Genomic DNA, 21,987 nt, shown 5'->3' with positions numbered 1-21,987 from the left:
CTGCTTGCACTGCTTTACGCCTTTACAGATATTATGTATAATTCTTTAGATTGATGGGAATTGTATTTTGTTTTTAATAAATAAGGCAAACGCTTTACAAAAACTGATAACAAATCATAATCATTATTTTCAATAAATACATACATATTACATACATACATTTCACATATACATATCTCAAGTACAGGCCGTGTGTTTTTTGTTTGTTGGTTTTTTTTTTTTTTGTGGTTTTGCGTTGAAATTTTTTTATAATGCACTAAAGAAAAACCTTGACTAAATTATGATTGAATACAAAAATTTGACTTAACTAGAAATGAATGAAACTTATAAGTGTATGGTTTTTGTTTTTCGAAAAATTAGACAGAAGGCAGAGTTTATGGTTCTTCTAATCATTCTTCATCTCATCTATTGTATTGAATGTATAACTTAACCAAAGTTCTCGAAATGGTGAATGAAATAAGGCAATTTGCGTGTTTTATTCACTTCATCACAGGCAGACATAACACTTTTGGTAAGCGGTCGCGGACCGCAAGAGAAGACACCTATTTTAGACACCTGCAAAGACAAAAAAAAAAAAAAATAAATAAATTAGTATTAAATTAAAAAAAAGTCTACAGCGTAAAGTCTTACATAGGAGTGCTTCTTTTGGACGAACTTCAGAAAACTGGACATATCTGGTCGTCCAAAGTGATTGACTGCCTTGAGACCTGTGAATATGGAGGTTTTTGACAGCCGCTGGAAATGATTCTCACAAATGTACTGAAAAAGGAAATTTATATTATCAGTTTTATAATTTCAATGCATTTATATGATTTACTTCACTTACCAGCATGGTTGTTCTTAGATCGAACTTATGAAAGAATTGTGTTATAAATATATGAATCTCCAAGACATTCGTCACATCCTTCTTCTCGACATCTCTCAGCACATCGATGAACCATTCAAAATGCTTGTGTGATGGACAAATCCATAAAAAGTATACCTTTTTACAGGCCACACCAGAATAACGATTTGTGCTGGTGCCAAAGACCAGATCGTTGAGAATGGAAGCATAGGGAGTGACACCGATGCCACCACCAACCATGACAGCCACTTCGAATTTATACCAATCCTGATTGCCACCACCGAACGGACCTTCAATGCGTATTTTTGGCTGATCTTCTGGATTGTAATTACAGGGATCGAAATAATTGCGCAATTTCCAGGTCCAAGGTCCTTGGGCCTTAATGTGACAACTCAGGCAATTCTCGTGCGGTGCCGAGGTTAGCGTAAAACTATGCATTTCATGTGGCCTAAAGGCGGTACAAGATAACCGTACCCATTGACCGGACAAATACTTTAGATTTGGTGGTCTATAGAACTTGATCTTAATCACATCCGATGGAAGTAGATCCGTATCGATAACATCCAAGGCCATATACTTGGTGCGCAAAGAGACAATCTTATCAAGTGTATAGATTATTCCCGGTCCCAAGAAGAACATCCAAAATCTAGGCGGACCTGTTAGGCGAGCCAATCCATGGATTAAACTGAGCAAATAAAGTCCTATATAGAGTGTATGCATGTTCCAGAAGAATTTGTAAGCCTTCTTTCTAATGGTGGGATGAGCAAACACAAAGATAATGCACATAATGATGAACAACATAACGCCAGTGGTGCCAGTGACCGTCTGGAACAGCCAGAAGGTAATATCGGGCTTGTAGTCGGAGGCAAAGTGAACTTCCCGGGTCAAACAGCGTAAATTCTCATGCGATTGCGTGGAGACATGATAGAAATTGACTATGTGACCCACAGTATGAAGCACGGAGAAGAAGAGAGCTGTACAGGCAGCAATCTTATGGAATTGAATGTGAGAGTCCAAGGGTATGTATTGTTGAATGGGAAACTCTTTAAGTTTGGTTATCAAATTTCTGCAAAAAAACAAATATAAAGAATTAAGAATATAGTGAATAGTCATAACTTAAGAAGCTTTTAACCCACCTAGACATGGTCAGCAGAAGCAGCGAATAGCAAAAAGATAAGGAAGCTGCCGATCCTCTGGTAATGGCAATACCCACACCCATAATATGCCTTAAATCCGTATGCTCGGCCATAAATGAGTAATGAATAAAACGTTCCACAAACAAAACAATTGTGACCACATAGAAGAGAAATAGATAAAAGATATTTTGCCGATTTTCCTCAAGAAACGTTATGTAGGCATCCCATTTGGCCAGAATCCAATGCCTTGGCTTGTCCTGCATTGGCTCAATATTGAATGAAGTCATGCGGGCCACATTCGTTGAAGTATCCAAAAAGTTTTGCTTGGCTCCCTTGCAATCCAAACCTATAGCGACAAAGTCACCCTTGTATTCCTTCATCATGAGCTTAAAGTCCTGATAGGTCAAGTGGTTTTTATGCTCTAATCCCACATCCTGGAACATGCCATCAATCAATTCGGTAACCTGATCATCACCTAGACTGGTAGTTCTGGCAATCTCCACCAAAGAACGCATCATTTCACTCAGTTCACCCTTGTCAATGACTCCATTGCGGTCATTGTCACACATATCAAAGATAATGCGAAGCTTATCATCGGTTTTACCTCTAGAGAAGAGCACCACAGTCTCTAAGAACTCTTGGAAACTAATTCTACCATCCTGATCTTTATCCACAATATTAAACATTTTGCGCACAAACATATCATTGGGTTTCATGCCCAATGCAGCGGCAAATTCTGCCTTGGATAAGCTGGTGCGCATCACAGTCATCACTTCACCATCGCTGGAGGCATCGGAGCGTCGTCGTCGTTCACCTGGTCGCAGGCCAAAGGTCAAGGCGTAAGCTTCGCGAAAGAAGTACTCCAGACGCTTTTGTCTACGCTCACGTGTTTCGGCACGGGCCAACATAATGTCACGATTCACTTCCATTAGAGTCATCTCCTTTTTATGCAACAGCAGAAAGTCTTCTAATTTTTTCACAAACTTCCTTCTGGCTCCATAGGATTCTAGTTCCAAGACTAAATCATGATCACTGGGCACTCTTAGTAGGATATATGGTTTCTTCTTGATATGATTCGTGGCCGATTCCTCGACACTGACCACATCCACATGTTGTAGAGCAAATGTTCTTAATTTCTCTCCCTTTCTGTCGACCGTATAGATGGCCGCTTCGGGTCCAAATTTCACTGTTACCAATCGCTTGTGATTCGCATGTAACCATTCCCTGGCCAACATTTTATCCACCGATCCCTTGTGTTGTGGCGCCCTCAATGCCTCTTGCCTGATCTTTAATCTTCTGCGCTTACTGTTTTGCAGCTTGACAACACAATAACCAGCTCCAGCGCAAAGAATGGGCACAAATCCGAGGAATACGCATACATAGATGAACATCAGTTCCGAACCAGAGAAGTAGTCATAGCCCTCCAAATAGGTGCAGGGTTCCAATTCGGTGGCATTCAATTGCATTGGCTGTGGACATGGATCTCCGGTGCGCCACATGAAAACATCTTTTTGTATTTCGTTCTCAGTAATATCTGTGCTATTGACTATAATGTCCCAAAGCGTAATCTTTCTTATTTCTTCAATCTCCTCGGGTGTGAATATGCCATTACGTTCATTCTCAAACCAGAAACGATCGGCATCACGTAGACGGCGGAATTGCTCCTTGATCACAGTACTAAAGAATTCACCTGGCTGGCCATATGACTCCAGCATTCCACCCACATAGACATCCACATCGTCCAGTTGATTGTTGTAGGCTCCCTTGAGCATGCTACCATGAGGAAGAAGTAGTAAGATATAACGACAAGTTCTACTCAATCTTAACTTATCCACTTACTCCAATAGTTCTGGTTGAGCCTCAAACAAAGGCGGATTTATGTCTGTCCAAGTCTTATGACGTTTCAGCCCATAAGATTCTCTAGCTGTATTGTAATCGGGTAAGCCATTATCCCGTCCTCGCATAATATTCAAGGCACCCAAATCGCGGCGTGTAAACTCCATGGGGCCAAAGAGTTTATCGCGAACATCTGAGCACAAAACGGGATCTTCACGTTCAGAGATTTGCGAGGCCAAACCCATGAGGACCTCCTCCACGCTGGTATCAGTGAAGAATCCCTGCCAATCAATAACATCAATTAGGATCATATGACTTAAAGTAGATATTGACAAACTTACGCTTGAATCCCACCAGGTGGAACACAGACGAATGGCCGGATAGCCCATTGGAGTTTGCTTAAAATTGCATTGTCCATCGCGGCGATAGATGCCCGGCGGGATCATGGTGTGACCGAACCGGAAAGCAGCCGCTTGAAATATATGTCCAATGCCCGGATGAATATCCTGCTTGTAGCCATCATAGGGTGGCAAAGCGGAACCAAGAAAAGCCGGTAAATATTCATAAACAATCACATTCTGGAGACTTGCAATGACTTTGTGTCGGGCACGCTGATAAATATCCTCATCACTCCAATCCGGACTCTCTCGCTTAATACGCTGGGCAAGAGTATTATGCCAACGCAAAAAGAGAATTGCAAATGAAAGAATTGCCGGATTTTGATTCGTCCGTGGATCACCAAGGACTACAGAGTGAGAAATACAAATTAGAAAGGTTTCTTAGATGATATTTGATTTACTTACGAAACAAACGTTCTGGACTGAGCATTTTCATTACATTCGGCACTGGATTATTGAATAGCGGCACTCGCATCGTATTCCTCACTGGTAATTTGCCATCCTTTTCGGTTTTTAGTGTGCCATTGTGAAAGGATCGCATGGCATTGAGCCAGGCTTCTGAGGTGCTGTAAATGAAACTGCCATCAATCCAAGCAGTCATTTGATTTATCTGCGGAGGAGGATTTATTGCAACATTTGTAGGTACACCACACCAACATACATACACAAAGACACACGCACACACACATTTATCCATCCATTAGCCAGTACCCACCTGTTCTCTAGGAGCATTCGGACTCTGTCCCGTACTCCGATCATAAGCTGCTCTATGAAAGGGTATATACTTGTCTCCCCGACACTCTCGATCGTACATCTCATCACATTTCTCAATCTCAATGCGATGCATTTCGATGGGGCAACCGGACTCTGATGCCATCACGATCTCATTGGCCACCAGTTGACCAAAAAATGCCAGCAAAGCAGTCCTATTGAACTTTGAGCCCAATCCATCACGGCCACGCATAAAAAGTCGACTAAGTCGCCTCGTCGATGGTCGGTTGGCTCCCGCCATCGCATACACCCCATCCGAATAAGAGGGCGGGGCCTTGCGCACCAGATGGCTGTCTGAAAAGGTTGTCAATATGCAAATCAATCGATCGTGTTGGTTCTATGCAAATTGCAAAAAGTCATCTAACGTCAACGTGAATTTATTGCAATATATTTGCCCTTTTTAGAAAGTTGTTTTTTTTTCTATTTGCTCTCTATAGGGACGGAAATTCCATTCCATGGAAACTTACCAACTGAACCCCAGTCGGGATGCGCTAAATTATTATACCAGCCATCGTATCGCTGTTTTTCAGTCTGACTGTACATTTTTTCTGCAATCGGTAAGAACAAAAAACTATTAAATGGTGGATACAACAGATATTATATATGTAGATGGCATTATATTAAGAAAGTTTTAAGAAACAGGATACAATAAGTATTTGGGGTTGTACCTCATAACCTATCTTAATCATAACTAGGTTTGTGCCCAACATTGATCAATATTCATTTTAAAATCCGTGCTTTTAAATATATAGAGTAATTTCTTTTGCGTAGACCTATGTAGACCTTTAAAGGGGGTTACTTTTTCTTCCTTTGGCGATTGAAATAATAGAAACTTTGGAAACATAACATAACATAACAAATTTCATTCAAAATATTTTTCGCCCTAAAGGCTTTCGAAAAAGAAGCGATTTCCAAGTATAATTAGAAATTGGTTCAAAATGAAATAGCTTCTATTCATTTGTAGATAACATTTCTAAGATAACAATATTAATTTTGAATTGTTAACTTTTGTTATCTTATGATTATTAAAATCGAATTGAGAATATAGAATCGATAATCTATAGAAATTATCAATTCAGTCAAAGTCGTTCGAAGACTTTTATGTTCCATAATGATTTAATTTGTTAGTGATGACTTTTTTGAAATTATTCTCATATATGTCATATGTACTTAAGTATTTATGTATGTATTTATATATCTCTGTAAATTTCATGTAATGTAATGTTTTCTGCTGATTGTCTATACTCGGACACATTACAGAAGAAGATAATCCGCAATACAAAAAAAGACCTGATTCAATTAGTTATATCTATTTAAAATGAATTTAATAAATGTTTATGACTCAACAAGTATTAAAACATTCTCAAAAGTTTAAGTTTCTGAAACTTTTATCTTAAATCATGTCGACTTAATACACTAACTACAGTAATTAAACTGGTCAAATAGGCCATTGAATTTTAGAGACCCAATCCAATTAGCGTAACTTTTAAAAGTCAGGCTCAAGTAACTGTGTAACAAATTTACAAACAACATCTTTTAGAATTATTTACGCTCACTTTGGCATGCCGATAACTGTCTCAATTTATTTGCATTAGTTAGTTTTATTTATTTTGTGTGATTATTTAGTGCAAATTACGCATGAAATTATGCACTAGTTAAGATCAGAGAGAATGCCATAAATGTTATACTTGTCATGAAATAAATTAACTTTAGACATATTTAGACTAGGCCCAGTAGCCGGTTTTCCATTTTTTTTTTCTCCTAATATTTTGATAAATAGTAGATAAAAAGTTGACTATTTAGTAGTGCACACAAGTTATCTTAGTTTACTTGTAATTGACTGACTGTTGAAATGATTGAGTTGAGTCACGCCTAGTTTTCATATTGAACTGGAACAAGCACTATTGGCATTTGCATAGGTATATTTATCTAATTACTTTTGTAATGACTTGTAATGATTTCATTTTTTTTTCTTTTTTGGGAAATTTTCTATAAATGGTGATTTGTCATAAAAGTTAATCATTGTTAGTGTTTCTTTTTTTTTGTATTTCGATGAAATTTACATGATTAACTTCTAATGAGAATTTTTTAAAGTGACTTCAATTGATAAGTATTGGGAATATTTTTCACTTACCGACAGAAAAGCAAATAATAAATAATGGGAAAATATTCTTAAGTTTTGCAAGAATCCGTTTTAGAATATTTGCTTTCTATCTAAGGAAGGGTTTTTTTTATAATAAAAAGACGACATTTTTTATGCATAATTGAAAGAAATACTAATGTTGATTTGATCATCGATTTTATCATTGACTTTTAAACTACTTAATATTTTTTTTCTTAGGGATCAATGAAATAGGATTATTTGTGCTGCTTTTTGTAACATATTCTAACTTAATTTCATGTAATTTATATAAATTAACCACGAATAACCGTATCTAAAATATATTTTATCACTTCAATTAAGATAGATTAAACTAAATTTAAGGTACGCATACGAAAATACCTAAATTTTTACCCAATTGTAAGTTTATTTATTTATTTTCTTTTTTTGCAATTCTCTCATAGAAATTAATACACATTGAATTGCAATACGATTAATACTCTATAAAGATAATAACCCCCTTCGATTAAATACTTATGCACACTCTGTTTTAAACTTGACTCATGCCGATCAACAGAAATTTAGTCTTTAATTATTTGCACATTGCTAGAATTCTAAATCAGAAGTTCATTTATCACCAAAATCTCACACGTGTCTGCCCTTTTTTTCCCATCAAATTTTTTGGGTGAACTCAATTAAGGTAAACTAAATTTAACTTGAACAACAAATTTAATGAAATTTTTGAATCAACTTTTTGCACCTAAAGATGCAGAGGCACCTTTAAATGATAAAAATCTGCAAACCGAATTGTAGATGTTGACGTCAATTATAACAATTTTTTTTGGTGTTTTGGTGGAAAGAGAAGGCAAAAGGGGTTTGTTTATATGTTTTTAAACCAGTTAAAGGAATTGGCATCGGCAAGGCAATGGCCGAAATCAAAACACACGAAACAAAATTAACATGTGATGAGAATTGTTTTTTATATAATTTATATATATTATAAAGCACCCTCGAAATGCCAAGCATATTTAAAGCAAAATTAAGTTTTATATACAGACATATATGTATGTACGTATGTATATTCCTTGGTTGGGTTAAAAACTATAAAAGTCATGACGTTGACAGTGAAGAGGAGGCAACAACAAGAGCAACAACAACAGCAACAACAACCATGACTACATTTTGTACAATTTTTGAGAGCAATGTTCGCTTATGTCGTTGTGGGTGTGTGTGCTGTGTGTTTGTGTATGGAATGATGGATGATTGGATCCAACAACAACAATCACAACAATATCAAAATCAGAGATTCTGATTCAGATCCGGTTAACCGAAAAGTGAGAGAGGAAGCTCCAGCTAAGTCTAGCTATATATAGCATACTCATATATACTTACACATACATATATATACACATACCCAGTTCAAGAAAACATACTACATATATAAATGTTGGTATGTATATTAGACTGGTTTTCTTTTTATATGAACAAATTAACTTTTGTTTTCACCTTTTGAAAAACACTTAGTGTTTGGACATTTGATTACCACATCGAGAGAGAAAACTAATCAATAACATGGCTTTAGAAGCAAATGAAAGCAAGTGAAATATTACTCATACGTCTAGGGTGTTATTCAAGGGAATTGGTGACACTTACTTGAATACTTTTAAAAGTGAATGACAATAAAGAACAAAAGTAAAATCTTCATTCAATAACAAAAAGTTATCATTCATTTAAATGAGTTATAAACATTAATGACATTATACTTTTATAATGCCTCATAACATCAAATTTAACAATCTTCAATTGTAAAATATATTAAAAACATAATGATAAATGCAATATTAATATGAGAAACTTATTAACTAAGTTAAAAATTTATATTTCTTTGCGTTTGTTTTATTATTGTCAGTTGTTTGCAATAAATAACTCCATTCGCATAAGGTAAAATATTTAAAATTTATAATTAGCATATTATATAAATTCAAATAAGATATAAGATATTCAACGAATATGTATTCAAAAATTGTATTAGTAAGATAAGTTTAAGAGAAATAAAGTAAAAATCAGTTAGAAATACGACAATTTTGTTGTATATTAACTAGTTTAATCTTGTATCTAATTCGGTATATTAATTCATTTGTCATCAAGTTGATATTAAATAAACTAGTTGTTTTGTGGAAAATAAGTGATAGCCTTTTTAAAGTTAAGTTTAAATTTCCTTGTTTATTATCTCGCCAATTTCAATTACCAAAAAATACCTTCACGCGAAAAACTATACCAGTCTAATGATTAAGTGCTGGCACACAACCAACACCTGCATTTGATTTTGAAAAACATGACCAAAATATCACGGACTTCCCCCTCCCTCGCCAAAATGAAGAATACTCAACTCAACTGTCACATTGTATGGTGCCAACTTGAGGTTCACTCCGACTGCCTTCAGCCGGTTCACGTTCGTTCTCTAAGTCTTTTGATATACGACGACAATTCGAGGCAGGCACAACAAAGACATGACATATTTCACTTTCATCTGCGTGACTTTTGATGAAAGAAACAAGATATTTTTAGGCTTCTTTTTTTATTTGGCACATTTTTTTCACATGATATTGCAAAACGTCTGAATGAATAATCATCACATGTATATCAAATTAGGTTGATTTTTTTTTTGAAGAAAAAGTGGAAAAGAGTCAAATTGTTGTCTGTGAATCGGAAATTTACCACTATTAATAAAAGACTTTGGTCTTTCCAATGTTAATAATGTGAGGTAAAAACAGTAATTAGGTATATTTGCTGATTAAGGCTGTAATATTTAATCATTTTATTTAATTTGGGATTGCCGAACAAGCAACGAGTCATTTTTATCATTCATTATTATTGTAATAGCAAAAATAGAAAAATGATCAGATAATAGAAAATTTTAGATGCGACTTTCTATATTTTCTTTGAGACACAAAATTAATATACGAAAAAATGTAATTATTATTAAATGAAGTCCAAGTTTAACGTTGCCCAGTCTTTCGATAGAGTTTGACTAGAGGATTTAATGTTCAAAATCAGGCAAAAACTTCAATCTTACAAACTTATGGAGTCTTATTTTGCTGACTCCGCCCCAGCCGAATCGGTAAGAAATTCGGTGTAACAAAAGGTGGCTTAGCTGGTCCATTCCTCTAGCTTAAAACGTCTATTTTTGCCGATGACACGACAATTCTCTGTCGATTTAAATGCCCAGCACAACTCTCTGCAAAACTATAGGAACACCTTAAAAAGGTAGAGACATGGCTAACAAAGTAACAGTCTCTCATTCCGACGAAGGATCACTTGATGTATGGACATCGAAACAAAGAAATTACAGATTAAACCGAAAACAATGAACTTACATTGGTTAACTTGAGTTTAAGGTTGCCCTATACAACTCGGTAATTAAGCTCATCTAGACTTATAGAACCAAACTTTGGGAAAAAAGATGTTCCGGCAATGTCGAAGCCATACAAAGGTTTCATTCAAAGATCTTGGCAATGTTTACTAGGGCTACCAAGCGTAAAATCCAATATAGACACTTGTCAACTAAAATATTCTGCAAAACTGGAATCACATCCAAATGCCCCTGCCGATTCCCGTACGCGAATTGATAACCGAAGTCGTGTTAAAAGACATGAAAGACCCAACGCAATAACAACTGATTATGGCTCTTTACAGACGTCTCCAGGATTTGGGTTAAGTAAGAAAAAATATTTCAAACCTATTGTTATACATATAGTTAAAAGAAGATTCAACAAATATTTTAAACGTTGAGAAAAAAAATATCAAAGAAGCTAACATCGGCTATGCCGAAGTTTATATACCCTTGCAGTCCTTGGTAATAATAATTTTACATGTTCAAAATTTGTTTTCTGCAACTCAATTCATCAATATATAAACAAAACAATTTTACTCTCTATTTTACAATTTGTTCTTCTTCTTCCCTTATTCCCAAAGCAAAGCAACGCACGCATACACATACAGTTCATGTAGCGTTGCGTCTGTGTGTGTTATATTTATCCGATCACATTCATATTTTGGGATCTGGGGTTTTATATCCAATATTATCACATATGTAAATTTCATAGCATACTCCGATTTTTATGAAAATGTTTCTTCTAGTTCTTCTAGAGCTATATGATATAGTGGTCCGATCCTTATGAATTTCATACTTTATTTTTCCCGGGTAATAAAAAACCCCGAAACAAAATTTCAGACCGATAGCTTATAAGACGGCTGAGTAAAACGCATACGCACAGACGGACGGACAGACGGACATGGCTATATCGACTCAGTTTCTCATGCTGATCAAGAATATATATACTTTATGGGGTCGGAAACGTCTCCTTCTGTGCGTTACAAACATCTGACCAATTTTATAATACCCTCTGCAAGGGTATAAAAATAACTAAATAAAATTATGTGACAGCTATCATTAAGGAGAAAATCATACTTTTTTGAAACTATAGCGAACAAAAATCAATAGAAATTAAACAGTAAATAAAAACTACTATAACTATAATCAATATATTTGACGCTGTAAATACTTTCTAAGAACCTTTATTTTAGAATGCTAAGGTAAATTTAAATTTTCTTAATAAAAAATAAGATTTGCATACTTTCAAAACAAAAATTATTGTATTCATAACACAGGCCGACATGATTTTTGGTGACGTTAACCTGATAAGTGTTTTTAACTAATTCGGGTACGCTGATTCTGACTGCATACTCAGTTTTTGTCCATCACGTCCAGATTTTGTGAAATTAGGGGATCTAGGGTTGGAAAATATGCACCCAAAAGTATACTATATAAAGTTAAAAATTGTTTTTGTAAACAATAATAACGTTTTGAGTATAATAACTTGCTTATATTATACTAGAAAATATTGAAAATGAGGCCATTTTGAATAATTCCAACGCATTTTTTTCGAAATCCTGACGTGATGGGCAAAAACTAAGTACAGGGCCGTGATCAGCACCCCCAAATTACTATAAAAGACCTATTGAACTTGGAACACTTTTTCATGACCTCGAAAATGTCGGCCTGTGTAATTATTTAAAAAAAAAAAATTCTACACGCCCATTCTAAATAAGTTCTTCCAGTTATGATCAGTTCAGAATAATTTCATATCTAGTGCAAAATCATGTGATATTTAAACATTTATGACTGCATTGAAAATGAAAGAAAAAAAAAGTAATAGCCACTAAAAACTAAACCTCCTTGAGAACTCAAAATCGAAGCCACAAGACAATTTGTCACATGTGCCGCCAAATAGTCGACTTTTGCTTTCATTAGCACATCGAATGTAGTAAAGAAAAATCTGGTACTCGTCCAACAATGACATCTATTTGTTAGCTGTTAATTGGTTGCCAAATTTGATGCATGAGTTAATTTAATTTTATACGTATAAACTCAAGCTCAAAGTTAATAAAGCCTGACAAAAGTAAAAAAAAAAATCAACACAGTTTTTGTTTTGTTTTTATTTTTTGCAACTTTTCAGCGATTTAATTAAAAGTTAGAAACACTTTTTGGTAGTTTTTTTTCGTGGAATGCGGTTTAGTCCAAAAGTTGAGAAGATAAATTGAATCAAAGGTATTTTAAGATTTCGCTTACATGATGTTAATGTTTCAGTTGCTCATTTAATAGTTACATTATTTTGGCATTTCAGTTTCCATTAATCAAAATGCCATTTGCTTAATTAAATGTTCCTCTATTGGCTATTTTAACATAAATGTAAAATAATTAAAACAAAATGTGATCATTTTTTTTTTTTTTGTTCTTCTTAACGAACAGGCAACGTATGGAGTTTGAAATAAATGAGATTTATCTAAATACCCTGTGTTTAAACACAAACAAAAAGTATATTGGGATTGAAAGACGAAACCATATTTACTAAATTAATTTAGTAAACTATGCGTATCCGCTTCAACTAGGATAGATAGATAGATATCTTATAGTTCCACAAAACTATGTATAGAGTAAGATAAAGTACTTAAAACAAATATATACTTGTTTTCAGTAAGAAAATATACTTAAAACAAGTTCATTATAAGCATTTTTAATTATTAAATGTGTAATTATAAAGTTTGTTTATAATGTTTGCTCTTATTTGTTTACCTAATTACTATACTTCTATATTTCTTTTCTAGTGGAGTCGTTTATTGGGAATTTATTTTGCTTTGTTTGATTACACCAATGTTTAAATTTTGCCTTATAACTATTGGTGATTTTTGTGTGTTTTTTCTTTTTTTGTTAATCAAACTAATAAATCCCCTGAGATGGGATTTTAATGCTTCTGAAGATCAGCTAAACACTTGAAGTGTGTCTTCTAATTATGAGGGTGAACTAATCAAATTAATTAAAATGGCAACTCATTAATTAAATTCAATTTGGATACCCACTATAAATATAATTTCATCAGGGTATTTTTTTCCCCCTCATTGAAAAAGGAAGACCAACTTTTACCTTATTGAAAGGGGAAAGACACAAAAACAAAACGAAATGAATGATTTGCATATGTACCGAGTCGAATTCGATTACTTGACCACATGTGGCTTACAAATCTATGGGGGAATTATCGAGGGGGAGGAGGTATGGGAATAAGTCTAAACACAATGGGATTGATTTCAATGAAAACAAATAGTTTCGATGTGCATAAATCAAATGATTAGCAAAAAAATGGCGAATAACAATGCATAAAATTTATGAGAATCGATGGAGGAGCAAGAGAAGGTGGCCACAGAGGAAGTAAATGGCCAGTTGATCGTGCGTTGACATTTGACTCGGTGTCTGCGGCCAGACACGCCCCCTCCGGCGCTCCGATGCTCCAACGCTATTGTACGTGACCAACTGTCAGATATCTCTATATCTACATACATACTATGTCTGTATATAGCTCTCTGGTTTACGGAAAATATATTTTATTGTTTTAGGCATGGATAATGAATTGTCTAACCTGTTGCATTTTATCGGTCATTTGTAAGGCACGAGATCTTGGCATGTCTGCCGATCTAGCCCAGAGTGGTAGGAGGAGGAGGAGGAGCAGCAGCAGCAGTCTGGCAGTGGCTCTCTGCCTCTCGCTAATGACGACAATACTGATAATAATGATGATGCTTATGACAATGATGATGATAATAATGACGACAAGCCAGGTAGCATTTGTGATGGGTTTATTTTTATTGTAAATGTCATAAATATTTGCTTGACGGGAAGTTATTCACATATTTTTTTTTCAACATTTACTGAAAGTTATTTACATTTGGTATTTTAAAGTAGTAATGTGTTTACTTAGCTTAGTTTAAGGATGTCATTACACGGTAATATCATAGAGTACAGGAACGGATTTTTGAGGCAGAACAGCCCCGAAACAAAACCAAATAACATAATGTATTTACATATCTAAACCTCAGCACAATTGGGTTGAAAATGCAGTTCAAATACTTTTTCATTTATACATATATATAAATAAATATATGAAAACTTCGTCTTATTTTCCAAACTATATAGAAAAGTTAACAATTGATTAAGATGAATTTAACTTTCAATTAAAAAAGAATTGAACAGTTAGAAGAGCATATAAAATCAACTTTTGGCACACTCTAAACCAAAATTAATTTCAATTCCATGATTACAATTTCATAATCTTAATTTTTCATTTTCATGCCCACCCGCTTTATTATTCAATGCGAATGTTTGTTTTAATATTTGTTTTTTTAGCTATGGTACATAAAACTTTCAAGTTTTAGCATTGAAAGTAAATGATATATAATGCCAACACTTGAAACAATCACTATAAAGTGTAGAGAAAGAAAAAGCATAAACAATTATTGTAAAATATTGTAGTGCAACAACCTAAAGTTCAACCTTGCACATTAATTATTACAAAAAGAACTAATTTGTCAGAAAAATGTAATTATTGAATTTCTTCCCTCATGCCTCTAGCTAAATAGTTTATCATACTTATTGCAAATGAGTTACTTAGTACATCAATCTGTGAGAGGAAACTTTCTAATCTTATCTCCACATTTAAGTATAGAAATTTCCAAGTGAGAACAACTTTAACAAAGGCTCATTTCGCTGTTAATTTTCAAAATTAGCTTAGGAAATTTACGCTATTTTCTGAAAAATATTATTTGAAATTTATTTAAAAACACGAAACTAATTAATTTAAATGTATGGGAAATTGTTAATACTATTAACCCCATACCATATTAAAGTGCATAATAGCTCATTTTATATTATTCGATTTAGCAACAAACTTATAAACTTTTCATTTCTTTTGGGCTATTTTTGAGAAGCACTAATACTTTGTTAAAAGATTACATCTAGCGTAAAAGTTGGCTATTTTTTTTGTTTGTATTTTGTATCTATTAACTACTTATTAAAACCAAGTTCTCGTTTACGGGTCGATTTTGAAGGCAAATCGAGAGCAATTTCGCTACGTTTTTGAACTTGCTGTTTTCAAAACCGAGTGAACTGTCAATCGTTTTTGTTTTCGATGCTAAGTTAGAAACATTTCTGTTTAGCCCACTATATCAGCTTACAGGGTGTTCCAGTTTTCTAATTATTTAGGAATACATTTGTTTTTTAATCAAAATCCTGACAAAAATATCTCAGATTTCGTTTGTGAATGGGTTTTTTCAACTAAATCAAATGAATTTAATTTTTACTCAATTTTGAAAATATATTTTACATTGAATTTATTTTTTGTTTATTGTCAACCATTTCGATTAAAATCTTTTGAAAACGTTAACTGTTCAGTTCCAATTACACTAATTTTGCCCACTAAAAATAATTCTGGTTAATTAATGATTGAAACGATATTATCCATTAATACATAAAATTGTTTTCAACATATTACTGTATAATAATATTATGTAGAAAAATATTTAAAAGCAGTTTTTTTAAAGAAAATTTGCAGTTATTTAAATTTCAGCACAAGCAAAACTAAAATCCAACTTTTTTTTTTTATTTTGGCCCAGAACCATCTTTACAATTATTTGTTCCATTATTTAAAAAAATAGTTCTAAAAGGTTAAGTCGAGCTAAATGATTTTAAATTTAGTTAACTGATCTTTTTATGGATCTCTCAGTTTTGAACATGAATTAAAGTCCTTTAAATTTAGTATGTCGCTTTAATTCACTTCACATTTTATGCTAAAAATACAAAACTTCCAGAAGTTGCAACTTGTTCGAGAATGAAACCAAATAGTTGTAATTTTACAACTTTTAGTGCAGAAGAAAGCAATATACAAATTTTATAAAACACATTCTGCTTTCTTCTGCTCTAAAAAATGTAAAATTACAACTATTTGGTCTCATTTTATATAAAATAATCTTATCTTTACGTGCCAACTAATAGACAGTCTAGGCGGAGTATTAATCGTTTTTCTACTACGTTAGAGAACATACCAGGTTAGAGTATCAGCTTGTTTTTCTTTTTTTCAGCCCATTTTCGACCGTTGTTCTACTTTTCAAACAGCTGATTAAGACATTATTTAAAAAGGTTAAAATTCATATCAAAGTTTTCTTACAGAAGAGTAAAAAGGCAAACATTGCGTCTGTTTTATTAGCTATAAGTAATTCAGTTAGTTTAGTAAGACTAGAAACTGAATTCCGAATTACAGGATATTACTAAATATATTCAAATTTTCTTTGCTTGCCTTAGAGGGACTTGAGTTGACCTAATCTCAACCATAAATAAATTTTACACATTCATTTAAATATTTTAAATTTAAAGTGTTTATTGAAATCTATAAGGATAGATTTCAAGAAGGGCTTGCCGTGCCTTATGCAAATAAATGTAATTGAATAAATTGTGAATAGTATTGAAAGTACTCACCATAACAATGAACGAAGCCCAGATTCAGAGCCAGACTAATCAGTAACAATAGGAGAGCCCAGCAAGGGGCTGATGTGGCTGCTGCCCCGGGCCATCGGAATCCAAGTGGTGGTATTCGATATCTCCAGGTGTGATGGAATTGATTTTGTTTATGCGATGCTGGTGACTTTGTCTTGGCTGCTGCTGCCCTCTGTTGGGGCGCGCGTGTAACACTCATATTGATTGCCAACTATTTTATGTTAGGTTGCTTTATTTTTGTTGTTGGTTTTGGATTTTCTGATTATTGTTGCTATTGTTTTGCGAACAAATTCGTTTCGTGGCTGTTGATTTGTATAATTAATTACAACAAAGTAAACTTATGTATAACACGGGCGTGTAGAGGGTGAAAGGCGGGCATCAATTTTGCATTATTCTTCTTATTATCACACGCCACATGGCTTGGAGATTCCTCTGGACTTGTGTCTCACTCGTTTTTCTCACTGTATTTTTGTTTTTATATTTTATCTCTCAATGTTTGCTCATCTTTTAACTTGGAAATTCGCTTTTTATTACGCTAGGTACTCTAAAAATGTAAAGAAAAAGTTATAAACTTTACATATCTACATATGTATGTATGTGTATTTGTATGTGTGTTTATGTGGATATACATATTTGTGATTCATATTCACACGTGTAGGATTAACACTTTAACTGTTATTAACATTTTTGTTATGTGATTTTATGATTTTGTTTCTCTCTGATTTGTTTTTTTTTTTCTTTTCCTTTTCAAAGTTCCACTAAAAAATCTGATGATATTTGTTTGTTGTTTTCTTTATGCTTTTTTATTCTTCGAAGAATTTGCATAAAACTTAATGAAGCTATCGATTAATGGATTTTTTTTTTTTTTTGTTTTTTGAGAATGTTGTAGGAGTTGTTTGACATCGCTTAAAGTGGACAAACACAATATTGGCATATGAGTCAACTCAACAGATTGTGGTTGGGTCAAATCCAAAACTCCATATTTCGTTTAATCCATAAATTGATATACCTCCAAATTATTAAGAATAAGTATATGAATTTCCATTAGTCATCACAAAGTGTTAAAAATATCTATTTAATATTTTTTCAAGAAATGAAACTTAGTATTTAGATTAGAGATTAGATTTTCAAGTGCCACATTTTTTTTCAAATAGATTTCAAATCAAGAAAACTAAAAAAAAGAGCACAAACATGCTTTATGCACGACATTTTTTCGTAAATCATATGATTTTGTGTGAAATGTGTCATAAACTAAATGACAATTTTCTTTTTGCCTTGGATGCCTGGATCTACTTTTTGCATTCCTCTAAAGAGTAGTTGATAGCCGTTTCAAGAGTTTTTGTTGTCATTATCTTATTATTTGTTTTTTTTTCTGTTTTTAATTAAACAATTCGTAACCACAGAAAAAGGTTTAAGTAAATGGCGAAATGGTTCGTTAATGTCTCAAATTAATTATATTGCATAAAGTAAAGCGAAACGGAAAACCAAAGCCCAAAACAAAACCAAAAAAAAAAAAAATGTGCAATGTTGTATAGCAAAAGTAAATGAAATAAACGGAATTACCCACAAAACAATTGACCTTCTGTCAGCTTACAAAGCGGACAACAAACGACATACAACCCAATGTGGAGTCCGAGTCCGAGTCCGTCCACAATCAGACTCGCTCGCCGAAGTCCATTAGTCATAATCGACAATAGAGAGACGTCGAGAAGGAAGCCAAAAAAAAAAAAAACGGAATAGCAACATACAACAAGTAATAATAATAAAGGGGTAAAGAGAAGATAAAAAAAAAAAACGACAACAAAAATAAAATTTAAAATTCCATTGCACAACTGCAAACAATTAACAATTACAACAACTACACGGCACAGAGCATTAAAAGTTTAACATAAAGAGATAGATTTAATACCCTAAAAAGTGAAAAGATATATCAGATTAGCTGTCTATCTCTCTCTCCCTCTGAATGTAAAAATGTTGCAACATTTCAAATAGTAAATGTTTTAGTTTAAAGAGAACTAGTTGAATGAGAAAGTAGTTGAGAACTGAAAGTAAACGTTTTATAGTAGGGTATCTCTGCGTCGACTCTTTGCATTGGTTTCGAGCTCAATTTCTGTAGTCTACTTTGTTCAAGAAAACATAAAAGCTAATTTTTAATGATCAGCTGTAAGATGTGGGAGAAACAACCAAAGACACAGAAAGCCCTAGAGAGAGGGAGACAAAGAGGGGGAGAGATAAACCTCTCCCAAAGAAAGAGAGAGAAAGCTAAGAAAGCGTAAAAGGCAACAAAGCCACAATAATTATATTAAGAAATTACGGTATATAAAAAAAAAACCAACAACTAAAAACCTGAGGTAGAAGTAACAAAAAAAAAACCCATGCAGCATTGCTGCTCCCCTCAGGCATTTTTGTGTGATAATTATAAAAAAGGAAAAAAACAACAAAAAACTTTTTGGCTAATTTGTACAAAAATGTTAACTTGGAATGTGTTTTGTTAAGGTCTTTTTTTATGTTTAAAAAATGATTAAACAAATCTGCAGATCATACCATATAATGAACATACCAAATCGTTAGACAAAACAGTTTCAATTAACCAGAAAGGATTGACTTTTATTGAGACTATGCCGCAGTTGCAATACTCTTATTACTAAGTAATTATTTTTATTTACATTTGAAATATGAAAATTCGTTCTTAAATTGTAATGAATTAATTGGAAAATATTCATGATAAAAACAATAAAAACGGCTGAAACATTAAACTTTAAATTGTCTTTTTACTACTGTAAAAAATGATTGGCTTTAAAAATCTACGGGGTAGACGAACATATGTCATATGGACATATGAATATATATATATATATATGTATATATAGAACGACACTGCAGTTGATACTGATGAATAATTAATTAAATTTTTGGCGACATTAATAAACAATTTTACCATCTTAATACCTTGTCTAATGAATAGCTAAAGAGAGAGAGTATTAAATCTAAGAAAAAAATTCCATTGGCAAATTAAATATTGTTTGGTTTTTTTTTTGAGGTTATTGCCTGGTAAACGATAACACAAACTTGTTTTTATAATAATTCGACAAATTAGCAAAATTACTTTCAAAAAGAAAGAGAGAAAATTTGTCTTTGCTAATTTTGGAATTTAATTCATTAGGTTTTAGAAGCCAAAACAAGAAAAACAAACAACAAAGAACAAACAACATTTTTTCTCAGCTTTTCACTTATTGCCAATCACTTGCTCATAAAGTATAATATTAAATTTGTATGCAAATCTCTATACATACTAAATATAAAAAAAAACATTCCCAAGTCCGAGGCCTTGAATTTTTCACATTACAACTTTCCATTTGCAGAGATTGTCTTGGCTTTTTTTTTTTCTTTAATACTCTGTGTAAAATGGGTATACCAGACATTATTTACAGATACTTAAACGTACCTAATTCCAAATCGTTAAGTATTTTATATAATAGAATTATGAAAACAATTTCATACAAGGGTTTAGTTTAGCACTTTAAATAAAGACTGCATTTAAATTTTACTGCACTTGAATATATATAATTGTTGTATAACATTTAACTATCACATAGTAATTTTACTTTGGAGTTGAAATCAAAGTTTTTTCCATTTCAAGAACTATAAATTTTGCAAAATTAATAAAATCGAAATGATTTTTGTGTGTTTTTATCTGTCAAGGGTATTGACATTTGTCATATGGTTCTCTCTAGTTTTTTACTTCCGTTTTGTTTACAATTTTTGTTTGTTTAATTGATGCATTTTGCATTGTGATTTAGCTAATTAAAAAATTCCTTCACTTTTCTTTAGATAATTTTCAAATGCCGCAAAAATTAAACCCACTTTTAATGTTGGTGGGCGGGTCAACGGGGCGGATGCGATGATGAAGACGAACGTTAAAGAAGACGACTTTGATGAAGAAGAAGAAAATTAAACACGAAAATAAAATTAAATTCATCAACGAAAACGCAAGCAAAGACAACTACAAAAGAGACGACGAGCAGCAGCAACAACAGCAGCAGCAGCAGAAGAAGCAGCAGCAAAGCAAACAAAGAAGAGTGGAAAAAAAGAAGCCGAATCGAATTTGCGTGTGAAAAAAGAGATGGCACAACGAATACCAAAACATAAGAAAAACAAAAAAAAAAAAAAAAATAGAAAAAAAAAAAAAAAAACGTTCGACAACGACCCACAAAAATAGCAACAAAAATTGAGTGGAAAAAGAAGCAGCAACTAAAATAACAACAACAAAAATATCATTGACTTTTTGTTTTTTTTTTTTTTGCAGTGGGAGTTTGATGAGGTTTATGTATGTATGTATGTTTTTTTTCTTTCTGTATTTTGCACTATTTTGTATTTGGAATTTCTTTAAAACAATTTCAGTAATTTCAACTATTTTGGAGTGTCTTCGGATAACTTTAGTTGTCACTTTGCATAGAGATAAAGCACCGAGGAGGCAGCACATACAAATTGTAATAACGGTGAAGACGAACAACAACGACGCATGCGCGACACGTTTCACGTTCACATTCACATTCACTCTCGTCTTGTATCGTCTTGATTTTGTTTCACCTACACTTGCACACACACACACACACACACACACGACGCACGCTGAGAGAAAAGGGTGGGTGATCGCTTTCAAGATCCACGTCCGCAGCGGCCAAGAGTTTGTTGAATACTAAAACTAACTCAGCTGTGTCAAGCCAAACTGTTGCCTATGAATGTATGTATGGTACATACATATACATATACAGATGTTGTAGTTGCATGTGGGATTTTGGGGGGACCTTCCAGACGCAGAAGTCTCAGAAACCGGTCGACCAAACACTTGGCTCTCTCTCGCTCTCTATTTCTCACAAACTCTCACTTCTCTCTGAGACTTGTAAACTCTTTGGCTCTTGGTTTTGTTTTGTTTCTTTCCAAAAGTCTCCAAGTCGGTTCGTTGGTTGCTTTGTTGTTTGGGCCTTTCCCCCCCTTGCGCCTCATTGACATTTGGTTTATGC

General features: G+C 33.3%; 1 protein-coding gene across 3 annotated transcripts; it reads right to left on the bottom strand.

The window, feature by feature from the left end:
• Positions 1 to 93: 93 nt before the first annotated feature.
• LOC6644426 (dual oxidase) lies at positions 94 to 21,649 on the bottom strand. Of its 3 annotated transcripts, none has more exons than XM_002066926.4 (11): positions 21,449 to 21,649; positions 16,946 to 17,507; positions 5,453 to 5,533; positions 4,930 to 5,279; positions 4,620 to 4,824; positions 4,158 to 4,561; positions 3,820 to 4,097; positions 1,981 to 3,753; positions 827 to 1,910; positions 631 to 759; positions 94 to 555 (listed from the first exon to the last, which is right to left on the bottom strand). In XM_002066926.4, exons 2-11 carry the CDS (start codon positions 17,160 to 17,162, stop codon positions 427 to 429), a joined length of 4,650 nt encoding a protein of 1,549 aa, XP_002066962.2. In that variant the 5' UTR covers positions 17,163 to 17,507; positions 21,449 to 21,649; the 3' UTR covers positions 94 to 426. The 3 variants fall into 3 exon arrangements, with proteins under 3 accessions (XP_002066962.2, XP_023032514.1, XP_046866519.1); XM_023176746.2 differs by having other exon boundaries at positions 21,558 to 21,649; XM_047010563.1 differs by having other exon boundaries at positions 21,595 to 21,649.
• Between the last annotated feature and the right edge of the window lie 338 nt (positions 21,650 to 21,987).

Source organism: Drosophila willistoni (assembly GCF_018902025.1).
Source record: "Drosophila willistoni isolate 14030-0811.24 chromosome 2R unlocalized genomic scaffold, UCI_dwil_1.1 Seg167, whole genome shotgun sequence".
NCBI lineage: Eukaryota > Metazoa > Arthropoda > Insecta > Diptera > Drosophilidae > Drosophila > Drosophila willistoni.
The sequence above is the reverse complement of the archived record's forward strand: the minus strand, read 5'-3'. Positions and strand labels throughout refer to the sequence as shown.